Genomic DNA, 13816 nt, shown 5'->3' with positions numbered 1-13816 from the left:
AGACTGCTGCTTGACCTGTGAGTCCAAGAACCCAGGGTCAAACACTAGACAGCAAAGGACAGGAGTTAGCCACATATGTGTAGGAGCTACACTTTGTAGAACTTTAATTAAACTTTAAAACTGATCGTGTGAGGGGCACCATATTAGATTAAAAAACATTTTTTTAAGTTGTTTTCTCCCTATTGTGTTGTGCATAGTATACAGTTGAGGGAGAAAGGAGATAAATCCGCTCCCAGGTTTCCCAGAAACCAGCCTTGGGGAGGCACACAAGAGTGACCTGAGAATAACAGCCTCTTGGGTCTATCCCTTCACTCTGCAAAGGAAGGACCAGCCAATCAACACTTGACACTTGGCCAAAAGTCGTGCAGGAGATCGGCATCTTTTGCCTGCAGGATTGTTCTGTAATTTTAATGGAGCTCTTTCACAATCTCATACATGTTGGCATAGTATTTCCCTATCTCCTCCCCCCACCCTGCCCCCCCATCATACCGCTGCACCCCTATCCTCCACTTCCCTCCTCTCCTCTCCTCTCTTCTCTCCTCTCCTCTCCTCTCCTCTCCTCTTCTCTCCTCTCCTCTCCTCTCCTCTTCTCTCCTCTCCTCTCCTCCTCCCCTATTCTTCTTCACTCCATCTTTCCCCTTTTCTGCTCTCCTTTCCTTCCCCAGCCTGGCTCTGTTCATCTCCCTCTCTCTATTTCAGTGTACCCAAAGTCCCACATTTATTCATGACAGCCCCATGTGTGATACCATTGGAGATCAGCCCGTCATTGAAAAATAGACGCATAAAGTACTTCTCAAATAATTTTGATACAGTTAAAAGTTGCAGGAGTCAGAAATGTGAAAGAATAAAAAATCTTAATCCTTTTAAGAGCAGATTTTTCATTTTCAAGGTGGCAATATTACTGATTTGAGATGTTTCTCTCACATTAATTATCCTTTCTGACCCCATTGTGAATTTTGTTAATATTCCTGGTGGGTTGCTGTTTGAGAGTAACCCTTTCCTCCCCAGAGGCACTAATTGGGCAAAGGATGAGGACTGACTGTGACCGGCAGTGGTGCCTCTACAGTCAAATAGAATCAGAGGCTCTTGAGTTAAAGTACAGAAGGGTGACAGGTATAGCCAAACCCAGTAAGATTATCAGAGAGATAAGGCTGGAGGCGAGAGATAGCTGGACAAAAAATAGGAACTACCGTAGATAAAGCAACATTTTAGTCCATATAAGGATGCAATTGCAGAACAAAGAGAGACTGGATTATGCATTGATTTTAACAAAATGTAACAGGATAACAAATACTTCCATTTATCTGCAACACCTTTGCAATGAATGACTCCTGCACCTCTGACCTTACCCAGTAGAGGAGCTGCCTATTCTGAGAAATGTTGATATTTCAAAGCTTGATAAATGACCGTCTCTCTCTCTCTAAATTCTGATCGTGGGGGTTGTGTAGGTTTAGAATATTTGTTTGAAGTAAAGCACTAGTTTAATTCCCATTTCAAACTTATTGATAGTCACACGAACAGCGGTTAAGTTATTTATTAAGTGACATAAGTTGATTTTACCAATATGAACAGTTATTAGGTGACTAGTCTATCCTTTTCTTGATTTTCCCACAGTCTGTCTGTTATTTGGAGCTAGGTGAGTTACAGCTGCAGTAAATACAATGCACACAGAGCAGAGTCAATATTGAGCATTAGATTCCAGCAACACAAAGGACAGAAAAGCCACAAATCTTCATTCCTGGGAAATATCCTACCACTACTGGACTATTCCCTTTGGTTACTGGGGTGCCAAAGGGCTACAGCATCATTATTTGCTTTTTGATGATTCAAATCTGGCACAACCTTCATCCTCACAGCTTTTAAAAAAGGCATTCATAAATAATAGGGTCCCTTTCTCCCTCATTTTTCACGAGTCACTCAGTGGTTGGCACTCATACCCCCGAGTCAGAAGCTTCGAGTCCCAGAGTTTGAGCACATAATCGAGGCTGACATTCCCAGTGCGGTACTGAGGGAATGCTGCAACGCCAGAGGTGCCATCTTTCGAGAGAGACTTTAAACCAAGGCCTTGTTTTCCCTTCTCAGGTGGATGTAGAAGATCCCATGTCACTATGTGCAGAAGTTATCTCTCCTGTCGTGGTCAATACTTATCCCTCAATCAACACGACTAAAAACTCATTATCTGGACATCATTGCATTTCCTCCAATGAAGCCATTGTTTCCGGCCCCCACCACAAACTCTATTCCCTCATCAATGACTCCATCTCTCTCCCTGCCTGAGGCTGAGAAACTCTGTCTGCAAATCTTGGCATCATTTTTGACCTTGAGAAGTGCTTCCGACCATATAGTTGTGCTATCTCTAAGAACATCCATTTCCAACTCAATAATGTCTCCTGGCTTGCATTTGCCTCAGCTGATCTGCTGCTGAAGTCCTCATTCATGCCTTTGTTACCTCTAGACTTGACTGTTCTATGGCTCCCCTGGCTGGCCGCCCACCTTCTACCCTTCTGTAAACTTGAGTTCATCCAAAACTCTGCTGCTCATGTCCTAACTGAGACCAAGACCTGTTCATCTGTCACCCCTGTACTTACTGATCTACATTGCCTCCCGGTCAAGCAACGCCTCGATTTTAAAATTCTCATCCCTGTTTTCAAATCCTTCCATGGCCTCACCCCTCCCTATCTCTGTAATCTCCTCCAGCCCCCACAACCCTCTGAGATATCTGCATTCTAATCCTGGCCCCTTTAGCATCCCTGAGTTTAATCGCTCCACCATTGGCGGCTATTCCTTTCACTGCCTGGGCCCTAAGCTCTGGAATTCCCTCTCTAAACCTCTTTACTCTTTAAACCTCTTTAAGATGCTCCTTTTAACCCTAAATCTTTGACCAGTTTAATCATCTGCCCTTAGGTAGGTTGGTGTCAGATATTGTTTAATAATCGCTCCTGTGAAGTATCTTGGGACATTTTGCAATGTTAAGGGCGCTATATAAATGTAAGTTGTTGCCATTTTTTTTTTGCTGTTTGTGGGATCTTGCTATGCACACATCGGTTGCCACATTTCCTACATTACAACAGGGACTACACTTCAAAAGCATATTTCATTGGCTGGAAAATGCTTTGAGATGCCCCAAGGTGCTGGGGGAAACAAATTCCTTCTTCTTTCAGCTTTATTGAACGGCTAATCCCAGGAGATGAGAGATTGCCAGCTTCTCATTCCCATTACCTCTTAGACAAAAGATGCTCGTGCATCCTACTCTTCCCTTGGCACCTTAAGAGATTGAGGTTTATGTTGTGGCCTCCCCCAGGCAGGTCTCTCCTCGAGGTTTTGTTGGTGCAGTGATCGCACTGATCTTTGCTGTGGAATCTGTTGAAACCTGTAACTTTAGCTCAGTTAGTGTGTGCGCGCGTCTGATTCCGCTACATGTAATAAATTTCCAGCCAGTTTTCTGAATCTTAACTAGCTGTAGTTTCGATCCGGTGTGTGCAACACTGTCTGTGAAAACACATCTATTTACTTTCAATGTGATAGTAAATGTTCTTGTTTTCTAGAAACTTCCTCATTCATTCCATTCATGCCTGAAGACTGACAATTTAAAACCAACAATCTCCTAATTCCTCCCCCTCATCTTCCTCCTTAACCTTGCCCTGGTTCATCTCTGGCGTGATGATGGGTGCCACTCCCGTCTCTATTTCAAAGGCGGCTGTTTGAAACACTCTACTCCCCAAAGACATTTCCTTTGACGATGAATGTTCGCTCTTTCTTTCAAATGATTGTTTTCCTGAGAAACTGGCCTCTCTCTATCCTTTAATGTTCGGTGATATTGCTCGCCCTCCTTTCCTAAGTAGCAGAAATCTGTCCTCCACAGAAATTCCTGTCCTTGGCCCATTAAGATTTGACCCGAAACTTTCATACTGGCTTCTCTTAATTTCTTTGATCGTTTCATTATTATTGTCATTGGTTTGTCTGTTTATTTGTTTGTCACAATCAGTAACCGGTGTGGGTAATATTTAAAATGAATTGTGTGCCTGCACATACATGTAGACAGTACGCTGTTTGATGGTGCATACATGTTAACAGTTAGCTCTAATCGATGAATCTGTAGCCAGCTTGATGCACTTTACTTGTGGTTCATCTCTTCCTTGCTCTTTATTTTCTGTTATAATCAAAGAAAAAAAATAAAGACTTGCATTTCTGTAGCGCCTTTCGTGACCCCAACGCGCTTCACAGCCCGATGAAGTACTTTTGAAACGTAGCCACTGCTATAATGTAGGAAACACGGCAGCCAATTTGAGCACAGCAAGATCCCACAAACAGCAATGAGAGAATGACCAGAACATGTTTATTTAGTGATGTGGATTGTAGAATAAATGTTGACTAGGGGACACCGAGGAGAATTACTCTGCCCTTCTGTGGATTAGTGCCATGGGCTCTTTTGCATCCACCTGAGAGGGCAGATTGGCCCTTGGTTTAATACCTCACCCGAGAGACAGCACCTCTGACACTGCAGCACTCCCCCAGTATACAACGTCTCTTTTCATATTCCGCTCTATCTCTTGCCTTTGTTCAGGCAGCACAGCTGGGTTGGCCATGCAGGTGATTCAGAGTGAAGGGGTTTGATTCAAAATGAAAGGTTCTAACCTTTTTAGCTGATCAAGTACAACATTTCAATGGGCAACTGGTGTGCAATGTGTTGAGAGTCACGTTGCGGCTGACACAGTGTATTAAATGGAACAAGTTTCAATTCAAGCTCCTCCACCCACACCAGCTGCCTCCCAGTCTGATCAGTCACTGTCAGCTTCTGGCTTTGGTCCCCAGGTTACTTTAACTAGCAGGGAGCACTGGGACCTGCAGTTAGCGGGGGTTTAACAAGTGACTCAGGCAAGCACTGCTTTGTGTCAACTTGACTTTGTTTGGTGTACTGGAGAGTGGCAGGTCACGAGCTATGTGTTGCCATTATCACCTGTCTTAGTTACAGATAATGGGACTTGTTCTGGCTGTTCTAATAAGACTTGACAGATTCCTTTCTTTCCAGCAGTTTTATGTTTCCCTGGGAACATTGAAATTAAAGACTCGGATATTCACCCTGGTCCCACCAGTCAGGTGGCCATTAAGAAACAAGAACCAAGTCCTGGTCACTGTCTCATATTGGTTCCCAATCCAGCAACACATCACTTTTAAAACTCCCATACAAGAGCAAATTTTAGAATTAAAATCCTTGTTTTCAAATCCGTCCATTGCCTCACCCCCTCCCTATCTATAATCTCTTCCGGTTCTACAACTCCCCGAGACCTACGCCCTAACCTGGCCTCTTCTACGTTCCCCAGTTTCCATTGCTCCACCATGGTGGCTGTGCCTTCAGCTGTCTGGACTCTAAGCACTGGATATCCCTCCCTAAACCTCCCCCCCGTCCTCCACTAAGTGACAGATTGCATGAGAGGATTTGAACTGATGATCTCTGCATTGCTAGTTCCATAGCATTAACCACAACGCAGCCTCATCCCAGTGCCTAGGATTGACTCTCGATTGCCCTCTGGTGGCTGAGCAGTTGTGTCAAAACCGCGACAAGCAATCACCACATGGACCGCAGTGGTTCAAATAGACAGCTCACCACCAACTTCTCCAGGGGCAATTGGAATGGGCAATAAATGCTGGTCTTGCCAGCGACGCCCACATCCTGTGAATGAAGGCAGATGTAGGGAGGGATGGAGTCGCGCAGCATCTTTTATGGCCTGTAGCTCTTGGTTTAACTGTTCTGACCATTGTATATGATCAAGTACTCATGCAGACCTCTTATTCTCATCTTCACTGGAAAGAGCAATTATCACTGTTTACAGAGGAGTTGGTGCCAGTGTCAGGAGAGAAAATTAGAATCAGAACTATTCCAATGCGGGAATGACAACTTGTCAAGAATTCTGAATGATGTTAACAACAAGTTTATTGGGAGATAAATAGTCCTCATCTTCGTTTGTTAGCTTGCCAAAAAATGGTTGTGGTTTTTAGTACGTGGGTAAACCACTAAAGATCCCTAATTACACTTCAAACTCCATCCAGTCTGTTACTCCCTCCACCCTGATTTCTCGTTCTTTACACAAGGCTGTTATTTTTCTTTCCCTGTTGATTCTTGACAGGCACAGAGGAAAAAACAAATCATTTATTAACTCTCGTTCAGGAGGGACAGTTTACAAACTGGCACAGAATCCTTCTGTCTGATGCCAGCCTGGACCCAATGCCAAATGTGTGTGTAGGAGGGTTGATCAGTAAATTCATGGATGACACGAAAATTGGTGGGGTGGTAAATAGTGAGGAGGAAAGCCTTAGATTACAGGAGGATATAGACGAGCTGGTCAGATAGGGCTGATCAGTGGCAAATGGAATTTAATTCGGATACAGTAAATGGCAGAATCCTTAAGTGCATTGACGGGCAGAGGGATCTGGGTGTACAGGTCCACAGGTCACTGAAAGTGGCAACGCAGGTGGATAAGGTAGTCAGGAAGGCATATGGCATGCTTGCCTTCATTGGCAGGGGTATTGAATATAAAAGCTGGGAAGTCATGCTGCAGCTGTATAGGACCTTGGTTAGGCCACACTTGGAATATTGCGTGCAATTCTGGTCGCCACATTACCAGAAGGATATGGAGGCGTTGGAGAGGGTGCAGAGGAGGTTTACCAGGATGCTGCCTGGTCTGGAGGTTATTAGCTATGAGGAGAGGTTGGAGAAACTCGGATTGTTCTCACTAGAGCGACGGAGATTGAGGGGCGACTTGAAAGAAGTTTACAGAATTATGAGTGGCATGGACAGAGTAGATAGTCAGAAGCTTTTTCCCAGGGTGGAAGAGTCAATTACTAGGGGACATAGATTTAAGGTGAGAGGAGAAAACTATAGAGGAGGTGTCCGGGGCAGGTATTTTACGCAGTGGGTAGTGAGTGTCTGGAATTCACTGCCAGAGGAGGTGGTGGAAACAGGTACGATAGTGGTGTTTAAGAGGCAGCTTGACAAATACATGAATAGGATGGGAATAGAGGGATACGGACCCCGGAAGTGCAAAATGTTTTAGTTGATGGGCAATATGATCGGCGCAGGCTTGGAGGGCCGAAGGGCCTGTTCCTGTGCTGTACTTTTCTTTGTTCTTTGTTCTTATAAGTGTGAGGTGATGCACTTGGGCAGGACAAACAAGGCACCGGAATACATGATGAATGGTAGGACCCTGGGAAGTGCTGAGCATCAGAGGGTGTGCATGTCCACCAGTCCCTTAAGATAGTGGGACAGGTAGATAAGTTGGGTAAGAAGGCATATGGGATACTTGCCTTTATTACCGAGGCATAGAATATAAGAGCAGGGAGGTTATGCTGGAACTGTATAAAACGCTGGTTAGGCCACAACTAGAGTATTGCGTGCAGTTCTGGAATCTGCATTCTAGGAAGGATGTGATTGCAATAGAGAGAGTGCAGAGGAGATTTACCAGGATGTTGCCTGGGCTGGAGAGTTTTAGTTATGAGGAGAGACTGGATAGACTGGGGTTATTTTCCCTGGAGCAGAGGAGATTGAGGGGGGACATAATTGAGGTGTATAAAATTATGAGGGGCATAGATAGGGTAGACAGGAAGGAACTTATCCCCTTGGTGGTGGGATCAATAACCAGGGGGCATAGACTTAAGGTAAGGGGCAGGAGGTTTAGAGGGGATGTGAGGAAGAATTTTTTCACCCAGAGGGTGGTGGGAATCTGGAACTCACTGCCTGAAAGGGTGGTAGAGACAGAAACCCTCATAACACTTCAGAAGTATTTGGATGTGCACTTGCGATGCCATGGCAGACAAGGCTATGGACCTAGTGCTGGAAAATGGGATTAGAATAGTTAGGTACTTGTTTGACCAGCGCAGACATGATGGGCCGAGGGCCTTTTTCTGTGCTGTAGACCTCTATGGCTCTATGACTCTATGACTAAGCTTCCTTCTCTTCAAATGTAGAGGGGGAGCACGTGCTATAAAAATGGGTTGTGTCATAGTAAAAAATGTTGCATTGTAAGGTGAAACTAAAGCGAAAAGACAAACCAGGAACAACCTGAGAATAGGCAGGAATATCGAAAGAGCTTCAAACAAGTCTTTTTCTTTCTATTTCTGAAGTTTAGGTGTCAGACATGGCTCAGTGGCTAGCACGGACAGAGACATGCGAGCAAAGATCCAAGCTGACACTCTCAGAGCATCACTGAGGGAGTGCTGCACTGTCAGATGGGAAATTAAACTAAGGCCTTGTCTCTCCTCCCAGGTAGCTATAAAAGATTCCCTGGCTCTATTTCGACAAAGAGCAGGGGAGTTCTCCCTGATGGCCTGACCGATATTTACCCTTCAACCGACATCACTGAAAAGATTACTGGTCATTATCACATTGCTGTTTGTGGGATCTTGCTGTGTGCAATTTGGCTGCTGTGTTTCCGACATTGCAACAGTGACTACACTTCAAAGTACCTCATTGGCTGTAAAGCACTTTGGGACTTTCTGAGGTTGAGAAAGGTGCTATAGAAATGCAAATTATTCTTTCCTCTTCCTCTTTTGCTCTTTCTCTCCTTTCTCTCTTTCTCTTGTTTTAATCCCTTTCTCCGAAAGCTGACAGTACACCATTGTATATTTTATGTGACTGGCTGAGAGCGATATAATTCAGCCTTCTCTCACTCTGGTTTCTCCCAGGCTCTTCCTGAAAGGGTACAGTGGGACAGCGGGCAAGCAGAGCAGTTTGGTTTTGCACGGAGCAGATTTCAGCACCAAAGACCTGGATCACGACAAGTGCATCTGCAAGTGTGCCCAGATGTTAACAGGAGGTAAGGGGGTAGACGTCAGCCACTACTGATGTAGCGTTAATTGCAATTGTTTTGTGTTAATCGCCACACCTGGGCCTAGGCATTGAGCAGAGTTTTCAACATTGGATTGACACTTAGTTAAGAATAAACTGCAGCATCTGGCACAGACTTAGCCTGATGTTCAAAGTCAGGTCTTAGGTACATAGACTGGGCTTGTATAAGTTGCATAGATTGGGCTTGTATATGTTACATAGACTTACCTATAATATTCCCTTAAATGTAGAGGACTGAGGCATCATCTAATAGGAGGTGTTTAAAATGATTAAAGGATTTGATTGGGTAGTTTAGAGAAAATCTATTTACTCTGATGGGGTGGGTTGGAGGCCAGGACAAAGGGGCAGAAACATGCAGCTATGGGTTGGAGTCATGTATAGGCCCAGACTGGATGAGAACAGCAGATTTCCTTCCCTAAAGGGCACGAATGAACCAGCTGAACAATTCAATAGCTTCCTGGTCACTTTTACTGGGATCAGTTTTGCGTTAACAGATTTTTAAACCGAATTTAAATTCTGAAACTGAAGACGATGTAATCTGAATTCACTTTCTCTGGATCTTTGAGTAACATAAGCACCAGCACTCTATTGCAACAATATGGAAACAGAAAGACTATGTGGGGGACAGTTGTGTGTGTCTCAAGGGTAACTTGCGACCACAGAAAGGGGTTGAGGAAAATATCTTAAGGTGCTTTCAAAAGGAAACTAGATGAGTACATGAGAGAAGAGGGGTTAGAAAGATAAGCTGAAAGGCTGGGGTGAGGCAGATAGAACGAAAGGAGGCCCATGTGGAGTATAAATGCCATCTTAGACTAATTGGGTTGAATGGCCTGTTTCTGTGCTGAGGTTATACGATATAATGCAATGTAGAGACAATGTCTCCATTTTTAAAAGAAGCATCACAGTTAATTGCAAAACAATATCCAGTGATAAAAGCAAAATACTGCGGATGCTGGAAATCTGAAACAAAAACAAAAATACCTGGAAAAACTCAGCAGGTCTGACAGCATCTGCGGAGAGGAGCACAGTTAACGTTTCGAGTCCGTATGACTCTTCATCAGACTCTTCACCCAGTGGATGTATGTTCCAATTTCATTCTGGTAGAATGTAAATTTGAAAGTAATCAATTTAGCACAGCAGCATAACCTAAATGTGGCATCATTTATCATTGTGATGTAGGTTTTCATAGAACATTCTCCACTGGTAAAATGCTGGCACTCAGGGTCTATAATTGTACGTGTGGGCGATTAAGGGGAACTTCATGTAAACCGCTTCAGTTTGTCATGGGGTCTGGACAGATCCTCGAATCATTATAAATTAGAGGCAATGGTAAACCAAAAAAGAGATCGATGCAACTAATTTGGTTGAGGTAGAAGAAGCAGGAGAGGAGAAACAAGGGGTCGAATTTTTTGCCTGGGTGCGGAGGTGCATTTCGGCGCGGGTATGGCCACACTTTGATTTTATTTGGAGGAGATTATGGGTAGTGGTAATGTCACTGGACTAGTAATCCAGAGGCCCAGGCTAATGTTCCGGGGACATGGGTTCAAATCCCACCATGGCCGCTGGCCGAATTTGAATTCAATAAAATGAAATCTGGAATTAAATGCTAAGCTCATTGATTGTCATAAAAACCCACCTGGTTCACTAATACCCTTCAGGGAAGGAAATCTGTCAGCCTTACCTAGGCTGGCTACATGTGGCTCCAGGTCTACAGCAATGTGGTTGACTCTTAACTGCCCTTTGAAATGGCTTAGCAAGCCCCTCAGTTCAAGGGGCTGGGCAACAAAGGCTGGCCCTACCAGTGACACCCACAGCCCATGAAAGGATAAAGAAAAGAACATCTCAGCATTCATAGCCCTGTGCCATTTTTCCCCTGGTCTCTTTGTGAGTTGGGAATGCCTAGTGTGTAAAAAAACACACCTGCCTCCACCGGGGTCAGGTTTCCCATTTGAAATTGGGGATGAAAATTGGATTTCCTCCAGACACCATTTTTGTCTGGTGGCACAGGGCTTTGGAAGCCCTTTAAAAGCACATCAGGTTTGAGAGTTTGTGAAGAAAATGGAAAGCCTGCTGAGGAGTCTGGAACATTCTGCAAGGTAAGTGTAAAATGTTTTAACACCTTCAAATGCCACTGTTAGGTGCTATGTTGTAATGTGGTATGTTTTTAATGCAGTGATTCATCATAGGGATCTGTTCTACAAAGATAAGTTTACCTTTACACCAATCAGCATTATGCCATTGTTCATTTGCATTACAGTACTTTTCCAATGGATAAGGCACCATAATGTATTAAAAATGTAAAATAATTGTCCTCTGCTGTCATGTTTTTGTGCTCTGGTTTAATTGGACTGGCAGATCGGTTTTTAAAAACCCTGCTTCTTAAAATAGAAAGATGGTCTGCTGTTGCTTCTCCTCCATTTATTGACAGGCACTCTACTTTGAAATGGAAATGGACATCTGTTCTGTCAGTGGAGCTGGAAGCTTTAGTTATGACAGGTGTTCCGTTATGAATACGTGGCTGATTTTCAAAAGTATCAGCTTAGCAGGTTGTTTTATTGATTTGGGAACTGTTGAAACTTTTAGGAGGCTATAATAACAGATTATATCTTTGATGTGGTTTATAAACCTAATAGGTATTTAAAGCATTACAACATTATTTTCCCTTGGTCTTTTTTGGTCCAGTATCAATGATAGTGAGTTTAAATTCAGGGTGTTCTTAGATTGCTAGAGATTTAATGGTTTTCCAATGATTTTAAAATAGGTCCTGTTACTGTTACATGGCTCCTGAGAACTGTACATAGTGCATATTGAGTGAATGGCTATGGAGGATACATGGGGGGCATAGAGGTGGCACGGGGAATATGAAGTGGTATGATTGGCATGAAGTGCCATGGGGATGGGTGGTGGAGGTGTGAGGGGTGAGGTTGAGGGAACCTTTAAATGATGTTGAGAGCTGGGCTGTTGTATTAGAGAACCGAGGCAGGCCTTCCATCTGGCCTGCTTCCACACTCACACTCCTTGCGTACTCCACTGTGGCTTGCAAAATGCACTGCAAATCTGACCCCTGTGTGAAACGACAAAATTCCGTAATGCCACATATGGATCAGATGTACATATTCTGAGCCACAAAAGTGCACAGGTCAGATTTTCCTGAGCCCAGACAAAAATTCGACCCAAGGTGCGTAGGCTCTTGGGGAAGACAAACACTGTCAGATAGAATTGTTCAGAAAGACAATGGGTCAAACAGGGTGGAAATAGAAAGCAGACTCAGCAGGTTTAGAGTGCATGTGTGCAAATAACATAGAGAGTGACAAATAATATTTGCAACCAGGAATCCTTGAATGTGGCAGGACAAGTGGATAAAGCTGTTCAAAATACATTTGGGATCCTTAATTTTATAAAGCACAGATAACAAAATCAAGTATGTTACGCTAAATCCTTTATAAATCACTTAGTGCGCCCTTTAGGATGGCTGTCAAACCATTGGAGAGGATACAGGGATATTTACTAGAATGGGACCAGGGGTGAGGGATTTGAGTTATGTGGGGAGACTGGAGAAGCTGTGGCTGTTCTCCTGAGAGCAAAGAAGGTTAAGGGAAAATTAAATAAATGTGTTCAAAATCACGAGGGGGTTGAATGAAATAGATAGGGAGAAAATGTTTGAGGTGGAAGGAGAATCGGTAACCAGAGAGACACAGATTTAGAATCATTGGAGGTGAGGAGATATATTTTTTGACACAGCGAGTTGTTGTGATCTGGAAGGCGCTGCCTGAAAGGGCGGTGGAAGCAGATTCAATAATAACTTTCAAAAGGGGAATTGAATAAATACTTGAAGGAAAATGATTTGCAGGGACTAGGGGGGAAGAGCAAGGTGAATGGGGCTAATTGGAGAGCTCTTTCAAAGAGCCAGCACAGGCACGATGGGCTGAATGGCCTCCAACTGTGCTGTGTGAATCTCTGACTGTTACGTGCCGCTAACCCATGCAGCCCGGCTGTTACTTTTCTAATCTGTGCTTTTGCAGGCTGGTGGTTTGATGCTTGTGGACCTTCGAATCTGAACGGGATATATTACTCCGCGGGACAGAAGCTGGGGAAGCTGAACGGCATAAAGTGGCATTACTTCAAAGGCCCGAGTTATTCCTTACGCACTGTGACCATGATGATACGGCCTTCGGGTTTCTGAACTAAACTGCTCAAACCAAACCCGATTTACTAACCTGAAACTAGATCGGGACAATTCCAGGAGCCACCTTCCTCCAGAACCCTCCTCTCTCTCCATCACCAAGGATTTGAAATAGTGAAGAATTTTGACTTGCTGCACTCCACTTCCCAGCATGGCCACTCCCACATTGACCCTTCCTGATTCTTGTACACTCGTTGATTTGCCTTTTCTGCGGTTTGCAGGTTTGGTGCTAATAAGGGGAGGAAGAGGGGGGAAAAACTTTTTCATGTATGAATTAATGCAGGACTGCTGAGTATTAGCGCCATTAGTGCCGGGACTTTGGAACTCCTGCCATGTCTCACAGAACCTCGTTGACGGACCTGCTGGTGGCTGGGCTCCTCCCCCACTTTGCTTAGGCACGGAAGAAGGTTCTTTTCCAGAAGTTCCTTTTGAAAGGCAGGAGAAGTGTGTGAGGTGCAGGGTGGGGTGTGGGGGGTGGGGGTGGGAGGGAGTGGGGGGGTGTATGGGGATTGGAGGGGAGTGGGCAAGATGCGAAGGAGCAAAGATGCATCCACCAGCACTTTCAAGAAATGGCTTATTGCCATGACAGCCAAAAGTAAACTCACAACCAGAATGCAGGAGCTGTGGGACCCAGTCATGGTGCTTATTAGCGGTGTGTATGACATGTTTGTGATAAAGGTCAGGCTGCAGTGCATCTTCACGGTTCGAAATGGGACAAGGACGCTAAGGGACAGATTTGAACTAAGTTTATCTGAAAAGGAGAAAGGGAACGTTTTATAAACTTGATGATG

At 44.3% G+C, this 13816-nt stretch overlaps 1 protein-coding gene across 1 annotated transcript in view; it reads left to right on the top strand.

The window, feature by feature from the left end:
• The window catches only part of LOC144679446 (angiopoietin-1-like), a 144831-nt gene extending 131361 nt beyond the window's left edge, over nucleotides 1–13470 (top strand). Inside the window, exons 8-9 of the mRNA XM_078539830.1 lie at nucleotides 8680–8810; nucleotides 12865–13470. Of these exons, the coding sequence (XP_078395956.1) occupies nucleotides 8680–8810; nucleotides 12865–13025 (292 nt within the window). The 3' untranslated portion in view covers nucleotides 13026–13470. The remainder of the gene's footprint in view (nucleotides 1–8679; nucleotides 8811–12864) is intronic.
• The last annotated feature ends 346 nt before the right edge of the window (nucleotides 13471–13816 follow it).

The sequence above is a fragment of the Cetorhinus maximus genome, chromosome 4 (assembly GCF_964194155.1).
Source record: "Cetorhinus maximus chromosome 4, sCetMax3.hap1.1, whole genome shotgun sequence".
NCBI classification, from domain to species: Eukaryota; Metazoa; Chordata; class Chondrichthyes; order Lamniformes; family Cetorhinidae; genus Cetorhinus; species Cetorhinus maximus.
This window is presented reverse-complemented; position numbering and strand designations above follow the sequence as displayed.